This window comes from Tasmannia lanceolata, unplaced genomic scaffold, assembly GCF_043159265.1.
Source record: "Tasmannia lanceolata isolate RefF3 unplaced genomic scaffold, GAP_Taslan_0.1 ptg000003l, whole genome shotgun sequence".
In the NCBI taxonomy this organism is placed as follows: Eukaryota; Viridiplantae; Streptophyta; class Magnoliopsida; order Canellales; family Winteraceae; genus Tasmannia; species Tasmannia lanceolata.
Window position 1 is genome coordinate 1,452,467 of NW_027518680.1, and position 18,510 is coordinate 1,470,976.

Below are 18,510 nucleotides of genomic sequence, written 5' to 3' on the forward strand. Positions count from 1 at the left end.
AAGCAAGAAATGTCTTCCATGGTGTTATGCTGTCCTTTTAAAATATATCTGTTTTAGTTATTTCATTGGTTAGTCATCAGGGGAGATGTGGCAAGGATATGATGGCCACATAGTTCTCTTCATTCAATGTTCCGCATGTAATGTGAGCAGTTTGATTCCATGATAATATGAGGAAATTTGAAAGACTTAATATAAGGAAAAAAGATAGATTTACTGCTTAATAGCTAGCATCAAATAGCCAGCCAACATGGTATGTTCAACATAGTAAAATTTAATAACTAAACTATCCTAATTGATCTCCTCTATTAACTTAAAGAAATTATGCAAGGACATTGACGTTTCACGTTCACTTCTTTCCTTATATTTACTCTAGCACATTACTTAATCGAATCTACTTGACATGCATAATAGGAAGTGTGGCAGCTAGAGTTGTGTTCAATCATGTGCATCTGACTTCTTAAGGGGTCAGTCCACGTTATACTGATGTAGTTGATATCTGTTTTCATATTTTGTGGAAGCCAAATACTCAGTTTTGTTGAAATACTCAAATTTGCAGTTGGGTAACACAACATGAATTGACAGAATGGATACCTCTGCTTGTAAGATGGGCAGAATACCTTGCCTTACATGAGAAATTCTCGTTCCTGTTCTTGATGCTTTGCTTCTATATGCATGCACTCACTCCGTTCAAACTGGTCCATTTATTTTAATCTTCATCAGTACCCTGTTTCCTGCAATTCGCTTTTCTGTTTTTCTGATTATTTTTTTAATACTATATTATCATAAATGTGCAGGTTTGATTAGCTGTTTCATTTGAGCTCCTTGTAGCAGCCATTTTCCCAGGCCATGACTAAAATGAAAGAAAATGAAGTAATTTCTGGTCATGGTGAGCCTACTGCTCGACTCACACGAGCTCGAGCTGCAGCCTGTCGTTCAACTGCTGGGAAGCCCCCCTTGAAACCATCATCTATGAATCAAGATCAGAAGTTGGTCCTACGAGGAAATTCAAAAAGAGCAGCTTCAGATGAAAACAACCACACTGCTCCTGTCGCTGCTTCTCTTCAGCATAAAAAAAGGGCTGTTCTTAAGGATGTCACAAATGTATTCTGCGAGAATTCGTATAAGAATTGCGTCAATGCAGCGAAAATGCAGGTTAGAAACCACCCTTCTGTTCTAAATATCGACACACACACACACACACACTGCTAGGGACCATCACAAAAGGCATTTCACGGAACGTCTATTGCATGATAGAGCAGCCACATATGCTCACTTTTCAACAGATTTTGTCATTTTTCATGAGGTGGCTCCTCTCTCATGCAACAGACGTTCCACGAAATACCTTATGCGAAGGATGCTAGCAAATCCCTATATATATATGTGTGTGTGTCTCTCTCTCTCTCTCTCCCTCTCTCTCTCTCTCTCTCTCTATATATATATATATATATATATATATATATATATATTTCCATTGTTTTTTTAATTTAATTGAAGGGGTTTTAAAGCCTACCCCCATTTTATCCAAATAATTGTTGTTGTTCGTCGCTGGGAACTTATCAAGCTCAATTGTTGAAACATATCATTTTGCAAGAGCAGAAAGGAGTTAATTAATGAATTTTAATGGTTCATCAAATTGGAGGAATAACATTTGATACATTTTTTTTTTGTAACTACTAAGATGTTATTAATATTCACTAGCGATTTATTTGAAGATTTCTTATTAGCTTTTTTATAGATGTCTTAACTGTTTGATTTAGTAGCTTTTTGTCTATTTTTCTCTATAATCTGAATTTGTCTTCTGCTAATGCTTCTCTTCAGACTAGGATTTCCAAGAAGGCTAAACCGGCTACTAGCAAGAAGAATCCCAAGGTGACCCCTGTTGTTTCTGTAGAAACTAAACAGGTTCAAGGGGATGCAAAAAAGACAACAGCTGAAGAAATATGGAAAATGGGCATTTTAGAAGAAATTTCAGTTTCTGCAGAACTGGAAGAAAATATATCAGCTCAACCACTTATGGGTAGTGTAAAAAACGGCAAGAACGTAACATGTGAATTGGAAAATCCTTTGCTTGGGAAACATAATTCTAGAAAACCGTCTGAAGTGATGAATCCTTCAAAGGAAGGTTTGTATTTTGTCCATTTTTTTTGCTGAAATTGCCACCATCTATTTTGGACATGAAGATCGCATCTAACTAGCGTTAGACACCTTTGACCTAGCTCTTAGTAACAAGTTGAGAGCTGGGTTTATGGGTTCGGAATCCTTCATATTACTGAAACTGTTAAAGGAATTAGTATATGGTGGGTGATATTTTGAGAAAATGGGTCACTGTAGCAAACTTAGAATACTTAGGCCGTCTTAAGTAATGAAGGTTTCTTCGGGTTAATTAGTTTGCTTTATAAGATTTGAGCAACTGATTGCATGACGCTGTTTTAATTGGCTAATGCAGCTGAAGAGAAACTTTGTGTGGATCTAGGATGTTCACATGATTTGGACTTCACAGACATTGATTCTGATCAGAAAAATCCTCAAATGTGTAGCCTATACGCACCAGCTATTTATGCTAATCTTCGTGTTGCAGAGGTTTGCATCCAATAAACTGCTTTTAATAATTGCAGGAAGTGGACCGTCTTTTTGTTTTTCTATCATAGCTTTTCATGGTAGATTTCCTAGCTACACCATTTGAATGTTCCATTTGCTTTCTAAGCTACACAATTTGTATACAACCTGCTAATGGGCTAGAATCCACCCATTGTTTGGCTGGGACTTTAAACCTTTTCCTCTATGATTTTTTGCACTAGTGACAAGTTTAATTATTTTAGAAGGTCATTCTCGTTATTCAATATGAATACAGCTGTGTTTTGGATTTGTTTCCTGTTACATGTGTACTCAACATGCTTATGATCACTCACAAGAAAATCCTTTCTATCCTCAGCTCATTCGAAGACCTTGTCCTGATTTCATGGAAAGATTACAGCGAGACATCACTCAGAGCATGCGAGGAATATTGGTTGATTGGCTTGTGGAGGTTTGTGTAGTTTCTTTTACATAAGCTTCATATATGTACATCATACTATAGTCTAATTGTGTGTTTCTTTTTATCAAGAAATTGGGAATGCCATTCATTTGCTATTGCAGTTCTGAAACTGCAAAAGTTCAACGAATCATTTAATAGCTTGAAATTTTGAACTACTTGGAAGGTTTTATTTGGATTACATATACTTCTGTATTATTAACCATCTCATTCTAGTGTAGATCTATTAAAAGTTACTTCAGATATAGTGCTTAGTGCTTTCATCTCACTGAAGTCTCTACCAACTCTGTTCTTTCTTGAAAAAGACTTAGTGTTCCTTGTTTGGTGGTTATTGTTAAATGAAACATATGTATTTTAGTTTAAGCATTATCACTTGGAATTGCCCTTGTGATTCCAAACTTCCACTTGGAATTGCCCTTGCTTAGTGCTTCCAGGTGTTGATCTAACTTGTGGCTTAGACAACAAACTCCAACCTCAATTTTAGCTAAAATGTAATACTTTTTGGTGTATTAAGGCTGCAATTTTTATATTTTTGATACAAAAAATGACATGATTTTACATTGCTTCCTAAGTGGCTGTTTTGATGCGTGTTATTGGGAAGAGTTGCCACATTTTATGTGGGAATCAGAAGGGCACATGAGGATCCTTTGGTTGTGTCACAACCTTCTTAGGTACTTTTAAACACTACATATTAGGAAAACCAGAGATTGTGGACCCGCCATGGTTATGATCAGGGAAGGAGTCGAAGATAACTCCAATCGCACTTTCGATCTCTACTTGTGCCCGACTTGCTCAAGGGAAAGAGGGGGGGGGGGGGGGGGGGGATGATGAAGAATGGATTTTTTATCAACTAGAGTGGGCTGAAATACAATCGAATAGAATCACATTACTTAACTCCTACCCACAGACACAATCACTTTTGGAAGATGATTATTTTTTCTCTTTGCTACCTTTGGTCTTCTGCTTTTGTTGTCTACAACTTGCTCCTCCTTAAAGCCTGATCTTCATGTGCTCAATCCACTAACGGAAAGATATGTTTGAGCTAGGGGAAGGTGGTTGAGATAGATGTCTTACTAGCTATGAAAGAGGAGTGTATTTATCAAAAAATGAGGCTTACTGGAAAAGAAGGGTGTAGAGAGACTGGGCTAGGGTTGATAATTAATTCCTTACTGGAGAAAGTTAGAGAAAAACCTCTTTTATAGAGGAGCATGTGATTTATAGGGCTACTTTAGCCCATGATGAGGGGGCAGAATCTCCTTCATGCTTGCAAGTGCATTCTTTATCTTTTGGTTAGGATGTCTTCTAACCATTAGATGAAGACACTAGGATGGATAAGATGATCATATCTGATGGGGACCATCCTTTGGTCCATATTTTGAAATTTTTTAGGTAGGTAAGCTGGGATCGAACATTCGATCTCAAGGTTGAAGACCAAAGCCTTGACCATTGAGCTAGAGGCTCAATCCCCCATATTCTAATTTTTATGTGTGTTTTAGGTTTTTCTAAGTCCCTTAAGTTATAGAGGGGCACCATTGTCTTTTTCCATCAAAATCACTTGACTTCTTGAGTTATGAGTGTTTTAAATAGGCACCATGTATTATGAATAATTTAAGTCATTTAAGTTATTAGAGGTCATTTTAGTCCAAAAGTGGGGTTTTTGTTTAGGATTTTAGAACTTTCGGGTTCTTTTTTTTCTCTTTTATATATGTAGCATCAAGACACTTTCCTGGATGCTATCAATGATGGAATGTATAAAGATCTGACCTTCACATCAGGTCAGTTTTCTATCCCTAAACTCTTGTTTCACTCTCTCTCTCTCTCTCTCTCTCTCTCTCTCTCCGGTCTATCTTTCTCTTTTCCCTTCTTTTACCTCTTTCAATCTTCACCGTTTTCGGTTGGGTTCATAAATCGCATCCCCTTTCACCGTTTTCCCTTCTTTCTTGATCTTGATTTTCTATTCTCTCTCTCTTTTTCTCTTGGCTGTCATGGATTCACATCAATTTGGTATTAGAGCTTAGGTTTGAATGGGTACTTTAAATAACGAGAATATGATGGGAATATTCCAGCCCATGAATCGTAATCTATAAGAATTAGAGACATATCGGAATTTTATGGTGTCAATGAAAGGGAACATCTTGATTGGGTAGAAGCATTGGAGACGTATATATGGAAGCATAACCCCTAAAAAAAGGGCAGCCTAGTGCACGAGGCTCCCGCCATTGCGGGGTCAGGGGAGGGCTAGATGTACACAGCCTTACTCCTGCTTTGCAGAGAGGCTGTTTCCGTGACTCGAACCCGTGACTACCAGGTCACAATGGAGCAACCTTACCGTTGCGCCAAGGCTCACTCTCTCAAGCATAACTCCTAAGATGATCAAATGATTTGGGCATCATGAGGACAGCTTTGGTCGAGCGTGCCGTAAAGTGGTGGCTAACACTGAAGCAAAAGCGGCATGTTGGGAAAATTACCTACCATTTGTAGGTGTGACATGAGGGATCTATGTTTGAAAACATTTGCTCTGAAGAGACTTTTCAAGAATGTAAAATACCGCGAGCTAGAATGATTCGAGAGACAAAAGCCAAGGCAAGAGTAGTGAAGCAATCTGCATGTCTGGTAAACATTGCAAGATAACATTAATTTCTAGGTAGATAAGACTCGATCAATAAATGCGAGCTGTCACATGCATTTATCAATAGTGGAAGGGAAGAGGAAGTGGTAAAGGTTTTATCCTTGTGGTCCATACCAGCAGCATGCGAGTGCTAGCATTTTGTTGGACAGTGGTTCGGGATAAAATTGTCAATATTGATCACTTAATAAACAGAAATAGAAGGATGCGGAATTTAAGTTGTATGTGTTTAGTTACAGCAGGAACAGTTAATCACCTCCTTATCCTATTTCTGGTGGCAGAGGAAATCTAGAAGTCCTCTCAAGGTTTGCGTGTCACTAGGTGAAGCAATACACAATTGATGTATTGATAGAAGCGTGCAAAGCAATTACACATTCTTTTCAACCAACTGTGAATATTAGGCAATATGAAATATAATCGATCATTAGGGATTATATGTCAGATTAGCTTTGCCGATTGCAATATCTAGTTTTAGTTTGACACTTTTGATTTTCTGTTGTGTTTTTCCTTGTTCGGGTCCAGATCACCTCTATCTGGGTTTTATTTTGTATTCTGTTTTGCTGATGAATGAAGGTGATGTTATTGAAAAAAAATTCTAGGTTTACATAAAATGAACATTTTTAAGCTTAAACATTTTACTTGAACATTTTTTTTTGAATGGCAGACACCAAATTACATCTTACTGCAACATTCTCACACTAACATATGCAGAATGGTTAAGTTGCTAACAGTTTGTATTCTGGTTTCAGGTTTCTGAGGAGTATAAACTTGTTCCCGATACACTTTACCTCACAGTATATATCATTGATCGATTTCTCTCTCAAAATTACATTGAAAGGCAAAAACTCCAACTTCTTGGTATTACCTGCATGCTAATTGCCTCGTAAGTTCTCCTTTCATACTGGATCTATGTGTAGTATTCTTCCCTTCTCATTTAGAGAGCATTAAATACTATCATTCTAGATAGTTTTTTATACGGCTATTGGGACGCAAATCAAAATTTACAGAACATGGATAATCGTGGAAATTAGATATTTTCTTGTTGGAACATTTTCAATTCTGTGGTAAACTGGTTTGAAGCTTCAATTGTCATTCTTTTTAACTCGAAACTTTGATAAGAGAAAAGGAAGCCTAAGCATCTGAGATAGAGATCGAAATAGTAAACTGAACATCCAAACATTGCTAAATTCTGAGTAAACGTGAACAAAATTGATATAGTGCTTATTCTGTGTAAAATTGATGTAACCTGATATATGTGGATATTCAATGTGGTTTCATTTTTTTATCGAGTAGAATAGCCTATATCAGTTACTATTGTACATTATCAATCACGCTTGTCTTTGTATTCATGCATATGTTGGAGTTGCCTAGAGTCCATTCAAATTTATAATGCAGTAGATAATAAGGATGTTATAATTATCGACAAAGTTAAAGTGCATTTTTGTCAGGTTGATAAAAATCAGGTGCCTGATGTAGCCGACATTTCTTACTTTAGAAATGAAATCTGAGATTTTCTATTTTTTATTGTAACGGTTCATAGGAAGTATGAGGAAATTTGTGCGCCACGTGTGGAGGAATTCTGCTTCATCACTGACAATACTTATACAAGAGGAGAGGTATGTACTGCTGACTTCTTTGGATTTCAGTGGGTGTTGAACACTCAAATCATTACATGGATTTGAAATCAAATGGAAAGCATTTTTGATACGGAGGGAAGAAACAACACCAATTCTATATTACTTGCTCTGCTTCCGGGTATATTTTATTGTTGTCATTTCCTATCCACTATATAGAAACAACATTATTACTATGCAAATTGCACCCACCATAATGTCTATTAAAGAAACACAAATCATAGGGGTCCACCATCAAGCATTTCCTTCTCTTCTATTTTGGTCACGGGCACTGTCTATGCACTATGAAGCAATTTCCCTACTAATTTCATCTAGTGAGAAATATTTTGTCCTCTTAGGAATGCTGAATCGCTCGGCACATACAAATCTTGGGGGTGGAACGTTAGATCTAGGATTTATCAATTCTGACGAATATGCTGGTGAGGTCAAGTTGGAGATTTAATTGTCTTGTTAGCTGCAACATGCAAAGATTACATAAGCCCTTGAGATGAAATCATTCTGCAATGGGTCATCGCACTGATTAACAGACAATAAATCGATGGATTTAAATGCTTTTTCTTTGCATGCTACCATTGCTAATAATGTTTGGGCTTTACAACAACAGCCATGATGGGTTTTATTTGCATGCTACCATTGATAATAATATCTGGACTTTACAACAACAGGCATGATCAATCCAAAGTCTCACTTTCCATTGTCCATGGAAAAGGAAAACTCGATAATAATAATATGGAATAATAAAAGAAACAAAACTGTCATGAGGATGAATCTTGATGCTCTTCATCATCACAATTAGCAGTCTTTCTCCTCTGATACATGTAGGCCCCACTCTAGGTCCTGTTCACTCTTTTGTGAAAGAGAAGAGTCCTCCATGAAGAAGGCAAAACAAGAAACATGGATAACAGGTATTTTTTTGTTGGAAAACTGATTGCACCCAAAGTTGAGCGTACTTTTTTTCCCAACTCCAATCTAAAGTGAAATTAAAAAATCATGAGAATCCTAGTTTCCCTTAAAAGAACACTTGCTTTTAAAGCATTTAAATGGAAATCTCCTAGTTTCCATTAAAAGAAAACTTTTAAAGAATTTAAATTGCTAATAGATATCCTTTACCCCCGCCCCTCCCTCCCCGGCGGAAATTCTTAATCTACTGATGAAGTAGTGAACAAAATAGGCTGGAGTGGAACACGCAAGTGAACCTATGAGTGGCCCAGCAAGGGAACTGACTAATGGGTGTTCCTCCCTTCCTCCTCAAACCACTTATCCATTTTTCACATCCATCAACCATCAATGACCCAACGATTCCAATGGCTATGTTGAAAGTTCTCACTCTAGTTTTGGGATGCTTTTTGAATACTATAACTTTCTAATAATATAAAAGCAAAACGTTAAGCCTGTGATCTAATGATCCAAAGGCAAGAATCAGCATTAAGATATCAGAAGTGAACCAGAGCAGACTTCACGGCCTAACTGCATTAACGAAATAGTATATATTTTGTATTTTTAGAAACTGATGATCATATTGCCAGGCCATAAATTATTGCCATACCCCCAATTTCTCAAAACACTTCTGTTGTGTTACCTTTGATTCTTAAATGTCCTTAACCGTTCCGTGGCAATGGATGCATTTTGTTTAAATCGTCAGGGAGAATTAATAAAAAAGCCATGTTTCCCAGACATTGGCCGAAGTATAGATCGCCCATGAAACATCGGTTTTTTCAAAACACTGCTTAGCCGCAAACTTGTGTCTAAATTTTTGCTTAATCAGTCCATTTGCATTTATGGACGCCTAGGGAATTCTGATTATCAAGTAAACTGACAGGTGCTTAAAATGGAAAGTCAAGTACTGAACTATATGGGCTTTCAGCTGTCGGCACCCACCATAAAATCATTTCTGAGGTGAACTTACCTTATCCCACATAATACCTAATATCTTAAATAATGCTAGAATTCCATATCGCTGCATAATATTGAATGAATTTTCTAAAAGAGTAAAAGACTCTTCTTCCCATTTTGTTTGCAGGAGATACCTTCGGGCAGCACAAGCTTCTTACAAGGTATGACGGATGGCTTCTCTAGAACCTGTCCTAAGTTAGATAATAACATAGGATCATATCTTAATTGATGTCTGAAGAAAAGTTGGATTAGTGATCTCAATTACTCTAACTTGCAGGTTCCTACCCTTATCTTGGAGTTCTTGGCCAATTATCTTGCAGAATTGACGTTGGTTGAGTATGGGTTCCTGAAGTTCCTTCCCTCGGTCATTGCTGCATCTGCTGTATTCCTTGCTAGATGGACAATAGATCAGTCTGGAACCCCATGGGTCTGTATTCATAATTATTTCTTCTTGGATCCGGGTTGCTTTATTTCAAACATTTAGAATGTGAGTTCATTTATATTTGTTGCAGAATTTAACGCTGGAGCACTATACAACTTACAAGGCATTGGATCTCAAGGCTACAGTTATTGAGATGCAAGATTTGCAGATGAACTCCAAAGGTTGCCCTCTCCATGCCATACGTGAAAAGTATAGACAACACAAGGTTAGTTAGATTTTGAGGCCATAACAGGGTTGAATAAAACATCTGATAACTGCATTAGAATTATTTGAAGCTCCTGCCAAATTTCATTTTGCTGCTTTATATTCAATACAGTTAAACTTTTGGTGCGAAATTAGGGCTGATGCTTTTTGCTTGAGGACTCCATTTGATTTATAGAAAATCTCAGTTGTCTCCATTAAGATTCAAATTGACTTAATGGGGTAAAATGTTTTATTAGAACTTGAAAAAGCTTGACAGAGAACTCGAAAAGCTTGAAATCTTACCACACGGGCCTGTGAAATTTAAAACCTTGATTATGCTCTACCCTGAATTTCTGGTCAAATCAACTTGGTTCCTCAGCAAGTCCTGCCAAGTTTCAAAATTTCAAATTGTGGTTCCTACACAATCATAGCATTATTATAGCACTGAGCTGCATTTGATTTACTTATTGGGGTAGAAAGTTTTTATTAAAACATGAAATTGGTTGATAGAGAACTTGAAAAACATCGGATCTGACTATGCGGCCTTTTTTAATTGAAAACATTGAGTAAGCTCTATCCTGAGTTTCGGGTCAAATCGAACTCGTCCCTCATCAAATCCCACCAAATTTTGAGTTTTCAAATTATGGTTTGTACACAATCATAGCAATATTATAGCACTGAACTACATTTCTTTTACTTTGTATTTCTACTTTATGTTTAAATTGTGAGTGCTGTTTTAACAGTTCAAGTGTGTGGCATCTCTGACATCTCCCAAGCTGCTGGAAACGCTCTTCTGACTGTATTGACTGTGGATATCAACTATTTACCAAACCATTATCCGACTAACGTGTCATCTCCAATTCTGGATTTCGGTAATTCACCACACGGGTCTACCTGATATCTATTCCAATATTTTTAAATTTCTCTTTAATGTTCTTTTATAAATATCATTCTTCGTTGTTGTAGCTTTTCATCAGGTTTAGGATTTGGTTCTTCCAAACCTCCTGTTCATGTAACGCGGATCATTAGACGGGGCTGAATAGTTTGAAATTAAAATGCCAAATGGCTAATTTATTTCAAGCCTTTTTAGCCAATGTAAATTCAATTGAGGACATCCGGGATAGATATCGTGAGTTGTAAGGGGGAATTGTAACTGGTCGAAGGTAATTTTTGTGCCGCAAGCGTCATTCGATTTCTAATATTCTCAAACTTCTTTACATCATGCAAATAGACTATTCTTTTCTTTTGCTTGGCATTTCTCTAAATTTCATTCTACTATTTTGAGCTTGACTTTGGCTGCACTTAATTTTCATCTGATTAAAAAATAACACTTCGAATTAAGCTAACCATCTGATCTATGCCTGATTTTAACCCAGGCTGAGCTTAGATGAATCCCATTGACAGATGTTCTCAAATATAGTCCCACCATTTCTTTTGAATAAAAAAGCTATCTAGAAAGTGTGGGAGTTGAAAACCATGCTTGGTTGAAATTTTCAACATATTCATAATGTTATTCCCATCCATGCTTAATCGTCTTCACTCTTTCCCATTCAATGGATTCCTCACTTGTTGAATTCACCTGCTAGTAGCCTAAAAATATCACTAATCAAAGGTTTCCAAATTGGCTTTTCAGCCATTCGAAAAAAAGGCAAATTGGCTTTTGCCCTGCTCAAATTATAAATGATAGGCTTTTTGATTGGATAATTAAGATCGTGTGATTGGTTTGATCTGTCCAATATGTTGGTGGGTCTCATATAGGATCCTAGGCCCTTCATCCTGGGCCGCTACACGCTGCCGCTGCTGTGGCCTTAGTGTCCGCAGTGGGCCATTGATTGGGTGTTGTAGATTGATGCAAATTTGACCCGAGAGATATCTTATACATTGTATTTAGGCCATCTTTTGGCAGCCAGGAAGGTTTTTTTACACGGAATATTAGTTTATCAATTGGTTGGAGAGAGGGGTAGGAAAGGTTGGAAGCAGACTTGAGAGGACATGAATGTGGGGTGAGAAGTGACCAAAAAAAGAGGACCAGATGCTTAATAGTAGCAGTTTTTTATGGTGCCCTGTTCGGATTGCTGGAATTTTCGGGCATATTAGAAACGGAAAATGTTTTGCAGAATTTCCATTTTTCGACCTATTCAAAATTCTCTTTTGTTGCTAAAATTACTGAAACTATAATTTTAATGTTCAAAATAAATGTGGCGAGCTAAGATTGGATGGGTCCCCCACTAGTTCACACTATCGGTGCTGTAGAGCATCGCTCACAAAAAAATAAAAATAAAAAATCAGCGTGATCCGAAGTTTTATTCAGGGTAAGAAATTATATGGTGCCCGACCGTCAAGTCTTGTGTGGGCTATACGTCAAAAGTACTGCCCTTGATATTTGATCCAACAGCTCTAGTGCCGGCGCTTCACCAACGATTATCACAATAACATGTCACATCACGCCCATGAACACGAAACCTCCGGCTGTAGAAGGGAACCCTCCACTCTACGTCCTGGCTTTTAGTTGGCTCCACTCCCCTTCCTCCTCAAGGAAGCATTACGAACAAAGCACGACACATTAACACTACGACCTAGGTGCGCATATCTACTCAGCCAACCTAGCGGCCACACATGATAAAGATCAACTATCCATAACATATTAAATGGCTCAGATGATTTCCAATTCTTTATCGTGGGTCCCACAATAGTGGGCCCATAATTAAAACAAGGTTGTTCTTAAATATGAAAAGTCACCTAGGACAATGGGATAAACTCTCTCTAGGCATGAAAAAATAAATATTAAAGGATTTTTTTTAAATTAAAGATATTTAAATTGAAATTTGTGCCATCTATTGATTTTTTGTCTTTCTAATAATTAATTGATTATGAAATACCAATTCTCTGCACCGTGGAGCTAATTCATGGCTCTGTCACTTGCTCTTGAGCTAACTCCTGGGCCCTGGTTGGAAATAATTAATTGATTATGAAATACCAGCTAGGAAACCCACGTTTATGGTTCTTGGGACTCTTGTTGAATTTCCGTAGGAAACCCACGTTTGGTTGCTGGGCCCAAAATAATCCCAGGAAGCAAAATAACCCTGCACGAAACCCGAGGAAGGAAAAAAAAAAAAACTCCCAAGAACCAAAATAATCCCACGAACCAAAAATAAGCTTGCAGAAGATTTTCTTTCTTCCCAACAGTTCAAGCAACCAAACAAAGCATTTTTTTTTCCCACCATAGTCCAGTCAACCAAACATGGGATTTTTATTTTACCGGGATACTTCCAGGGAGTTTTTTTTCCCACCAGTCTCCGAGGAAGTTTTTTGTTCCACAAAAATCCCAAGAACCAAAAAAATTCTGGCAACCAAACGGAGGGGAACCTTTAAATTTTAGGATAATATTTGTCTAAATAAGTCACAATCATATAATTTCTCTACATTGTTTCAAGGAAAAAAATTTCTTCTAGAATTTTTTTTCCTGCAATCCAAACAGAGCTGTGAGACCAGTCAACCAATGAGAGTGTGGTATTATTAGTTTTGTGGGTTTCCATAGTATTACCAAAAGAAAACAGCTAAGATGCCATTTGCAGTCTTCTTTGGCTCAATTCTCATTTCAACGAACAAACTTTGAAAGGAATGTCTTAAGATTTAGGGTTGGATTGCAAGTATACATGCAAATTACCCTCATAGTCCAGTAAAACTGAATATCTAAACTAGACCATAATCAGTGAGATACTAAATTACGACCTGTCATTTCCCCTCAAACGTTCTTTTGTTTTCTCTTAACAAATGGACAGTTCAGATCAAAGAAAGGAAGATATGTTTGTGGGTGATGTATCAAATTGAAAGTTCAAATCAGTCAGAAGTAGGATCCATCATACTGTAGTGAGCCCACCTCATTGTATTATAGTGAAGCATATGATACAAAATTATTTCTTGTGCATCCAATCAGCTTGTAATTGCAAGCTGTTTGGTGGTTGTGGCATTCAAACTTAACAAATGGACAGTTCAAATCAAAGAAAGGAAGATATGTTTGTGGGTGATATTTCAAATTGAAAGTTCAAATCAGTCAAAAGTAGGATCCATCATACTGTAGTGGGCTCACCTCATTGTATTACAGTGAAGCATATGATACAAAATTATTTCTTGTGCATCCAATCAGCCTGTAATTGCAAGCTGTTTGGTGGTGTGTGGCATTCAAACTAAGCTGTCCAAAGGTGGGGCTAGGATCATCCCCCTAAAGATGGGCCCAATGCTAATCAACAGACTTTATCAGATTTTCCATCATTTATGCATTGAATTTGATTTACAGCATATGCCTCATCCCAGTAAAGATGGGGCCAGCTAATCAACAGACTTTATCACATTTTCCATGATTTATGCATGGAGTCACAGCATATCCTTATTTAACAGTAAAACCCTATGCAGTTGCTCTGTTTGGTTGCCGAGTTTTTTTTGTTCCTGGGAGTTTTGTGGTAGAGTAAGTTAAATTTTGGTCTCATCTCATGTTTGGTTGCCTTTTAGCACTAGGTTTATTTTAATCCCACTCTTGTAATGATTACTTGTGGGGTGAATTTTTCAATCCCACTTTTGTAATGATTACCTTTTCATCCCATCCCAAGATAATCCCAGGAACAAAAATAAACTCAGGAACCAAAAATAAGCTTGAGAAGAATTTTTTTCTACCCAATAGTTCAAGCAACCAAACAAAGGTTTTTTTTTTCCCACCATATCTCCGAGGGTATTTTTTTCTCCCACATAACCAAACATGGGATTTTTATTTTACCAGGATACTTCCAGGACTTTTTTTTCCCACCTATCTCCCAGGGTATTTTTTTTCTCCCACATAACTCCCGGGAACAAAAAAAGCCTGGCAACCATACAGAGCAAGGAAATCCCGACGCGAAATGGCTTTCCGAGAAATTAGCTAGCAAATTCCTTGGACCGTGTGGCTATTCTCACACGCAACATGTTTCATTGTATTACAATGAAACGTGCCCACTACTACTGATTAGCCCCTCACGCCAATCATCTCATGACTCATCTTAAGATCTAATGCCATGAATTTTTTTCCATTCAAAGTTGACTGCCAAAAGCTGCATATAAAACCCAAGCGCAAGAGCCAATCAGATGGACGGTCTAGTAGGGGCACCACATTAAGGTATCTTCATGTTTGGCAACCATGAAAGTTTACCTATCTCTCAATGCCCCGGATTTAGCGAGCCGATCTGCTAAATCGTTGGTGCTCCGAGGGACATGAACAAAAGAAAGAAAATTGTCGTTAATCATACAAATAATTTAATCCAAAAACTTAGCCAATCTCCATGGTCCGATGCTCTTGCCTTGCCTTGAACCCAAGACACCACATTTGAAGAAATTTAGGTCTTAGGTTATAAAATCTAAGTTTTAGCTTGTAAAATCCAGAATTTTACTATCCTCGACTATAAAATATGAGGTCCCGAGGCAGGAAAAGACGTGATGGAAAGAGAGAATCGATAGGGAGGAAACTCAAGAGAGTATTAAGACAAAAAAAATCCAATTCGAAGTAGGGAATATTTTTTCTTTGTTTACCAACCCCATCACATGCTTTTCGCTCCTACCCTCTAAAATCTCTCACCCTACCCTCTCTGCCGTTCTCTCGTCTTTGGGCACGGTTTCAGATCTCCGATTCGGATTGCTTTTTGGTCCTCACGGAAACCGAAATTTCGGCCGGGAAAATATTAAATAATTAATAAACATTGAGATTTTAGCTTGTCTTTTCTTAAATTTCAGATGAAATTTCCACTGAAATTTCGGTCGAAATAATGTAACGTAGTGGGCATGGTTTAAAATTTTGGTTTCGGTACCGGTTTTGGACCCCTGAAATTTCAAAATTTTGGTCGAAATCCCGTACAACAAAGAAAAGAGTATTTTATTCAATATAAAATTTCGGCCGAAATTTTGGTAAAATATTAAAATAATTTAAAAAACAGGTTTTTTGGCTGTAATTTAGGGGAAAAACGAAATTTCGGCAGAAATAAAGTACCGTTTCAGATAATAGTGATTTCGGAGTCGGTCTCCACCGAAATCCGAAATTTCAGATTTTGGTCGAAATTTAAAAGCATGGTTATGGGTACCCCCAATTTCGGTTTCCGGGTTGACCGAAACCTGAAATTTCGGATTTTAGTTGAAATTTAAAACCATGCCTTTGGGTACCATGTAAATTTTTTTTTTTTTTTTTTTTTTCATAGTTGCCAAACATGCATACTATGGGACCGGTTGTCGGCAGCTGCTGGTTAGCCTCTACTCAGAACATTATAAATAAAAGAGTTGAAGTCAAAAGGGGCGTGGCTTTTCCTTAAAAGGGAAGGGTTAGGCAATTGGTTTGGAACTCTCGCGATCATCGTTATCTGCACCTTCTTCACCTCCTCCTCACACACGCGCTCTCATCTAGAAAACACACGGACCTGCCTTTCTCGGACAGGTCGTTCCTCGGGCGGTTTACTTATGACTCATAATCCGTCGCTCTTTAACGTATCTACATTCTTCGTCAAATGACCAAAATGCCCCTGATCTAATCTTATTACGCAATTGTGTTTTCCTTCTTGAAGAATGACAAAAACAGCCCAATTCTTTGTTGGGCTCATTATTAGTGTAGCCAGTGGAAGTCTTATAATCTCTCCATTTTCTTCCCATGGCCACCCTCCTGAGGCCTAAAAACTAGTTTTTGTACAGTGGAAGCACCTATGGTACATTATTTTTCAAAAAGTATTGTTCGGCTTACACCATAGGATGATCCAAACCGTCCATTTGATGGGCCACAACGTAAATAGGTTTTGCCCCAAAAATCATTTCCACACGATGAACACAACCCTCTGCTCTTTGGAGGTTTCCATGATATGCAGTTCTTTTCTAGATTGGAGGGTTGGGATCATCCTGTGGAAATGATTTTTTTTTTTGGGCACAACCTATTCGAACACAAATTTAAACGTACTTTTGAGTCAAATAATCGGTTTGGTACTCACAATCGGTTGTCATAATCTTAAACGAAAATTGCCTTAATCAACTCTGAATCTCTACTCTAGTGTTAATCGACTGATCTATTTATTCCGAAAACTCAATCAATTCAATTGCAACAATTACACATAATCGTTGCACGCATTCACGCCTATACATAAAAATATCATTTTTTTTTTTGTTTTTAATTTTTTTTTTTAATTCTGTTGTTTTCAATTAGTTATAATAGGTTTAGAAGTGAACAACTTTCAAAGAGTTGATTCTAAAACTTGGAAACACGGGACCATCTCCTACTCTCTGGCTCGACGGGAAAAAGAGCGAGTAATCAGAAACTCCTTCTCTTGTCTCCCATTCAAGATTTTGAGGAAATCCAAGATTCTTAAATCTGTTATCGAAACAACCCCTTAGGGATTTGCTAGGGACAATTGCAGAAGTCATTTTGCGGAACGGCTGTTGCATGAGAGAGCAGCTAGCTGGTGTGCAAAACGCCTCATGCGATGGTCCCTAGCAGATCTCTTGTTTTACAATTTAAAAATAGGCTAGAGAAAGCCTTTGGGAATTGCAATGGTCTTTTACAGCTGGTTTAAAAGTGAAATGAAATGAGCAGTGTCATGAAAAAAATAGGGCAGTGCGGGTATTAGTCCCCTGTATATCGCTTATGGACTGTACAATGGGTAAATTTTTTGGTGATAAGCTTGTATCTTGTATTGGCCACGAAACAAGAAATTTGCCAAATAAAAATATGCGTGGCTCAATTTCATGACCACAAGTGATACAACGTTTTGTTGTTTTCATAAAGATATCTAGATGAATTGTATGGGTGATCCTATAATTTGACAACAGTGGCAAATCCATTTCTAATATGAGAGAGACCTAGGAGGAATTTAGCACCACATGCGTCCACGAACGGAAGCTACTTAGGAAAATTTTTAGGACCACATGTTCCTACAGACTTATTGGTAGGCTCTTGCTCTTTAGACGTAAAATGGACGTAAAACAAAATTTATGCTCAATTTTTAGTGTCAAAATGAGCAAAAAATTTGTTTTTATGCCCACTTTACGTCCAAAGAAACAGAGCCTCAGTGAAAGCGGTAAGATTAGGCCCTTCATTTGCAGAGTCTTGAATTTTAATCAAATCATAATGCAAAAAATACATCTTACCTCTTGTTATAATCATCCGATTTTCATTTATTGATTATTGTATGTTGAAAATGCTACTGTTTGCAAATACTAATGATAACTGGAAGGGTCTTCTAATTTAACCAAGTCCTTATCCACAGATCAATAAAATCCCAGGGATTGTCTTGATGGATCAAGGACCATCTAGATGAAAATCATTAGGTCTTAATGTTATTTGTCCCCGTTAAAAAGACTTACATTTATAAATGAGATTTGAGTTAGATATACCAAGTGTTAGCCACTCTCCTATTTAGATTGAACAGTTGAAGTACAAATTATTAAATAACACCAACTCTAGCAACTTAAGCTTTTGGAGTAATTGGTTGTTTCACATGGTATCAAGGCACTGCAGGTCTGGGTTCAAAACTCAACAACTTCTTGATATTAAAAAAATCATCTCTACAACCAACCCAAAAGAAGGGCCTCATGTGCCACGTGTACGGCCAACACAGACAAAGAGGGTCCGCACATGAGGAGGAGTGTTGAATTATAAATGATAAAAAAACATCAACTCTAACAACTTAAGCTTTTGGAGTAATTG

General features: G+C 37.4%; 1 protein-coding gene across 1 annotated transcript; it reads left to right on the forward strand.

The window, feature by feature from the left end:
- The first annotated feature begins 846 nt into the window (after positions 1-846).
- LOC143859057 (cyclin-A2-4-like) lies at positions 847-11,064 on the forward strand. Its single transcript, XM_077369729.1, has 11 exons — positions 847-1,152; positions 1,819-2,122; positions 2,447-2,580; positions 2,933-3,025; positions 6,407-6,540; positions 7,198-7,273; positions 9,111-9,187; positions 9,312-9,345; positions 9,462-9,611; positions 9,697-9,831; positions 10,553-11,064. The coding sequence occupies exons 1-11, from the start codon at positions 847-849 to the stop codon at positions 10,604-10,606; spliced, it is 1,497 nt and encodes a 498-aa protein (XP_077225844.1). The 3' UTR covers positions 10,607-11,064.
- The last annotated feature ends 7,446 nt before the right edge of the window (positions 11,065-18,510 follow it).

Bases quoted from the DNA above. Each gene is read 5' to 3' on its own strand.
- LOC143859057 (XM_077369729.1), top strand. From the start codon at position 847: ATGACTAAAATGAAAGAAAATGAAGTAATTTCTGGTCATGGTGAGCCT. The intron at 1,153-1,818 runs GTTAGAAACCAC...GCTTCTCTTCAG, and splicing joins TCAATGCAGCGAAAATGCAG to ACTAGGATTTCCAAGAAGGC. The intron at 9,612-9,696 runs GTCTGTATTCAT...TATTTGTTGCAG, and splicing joins ATCAGTCTGGAACCCCATGG to AATTTAACGCTGGAGCACTA.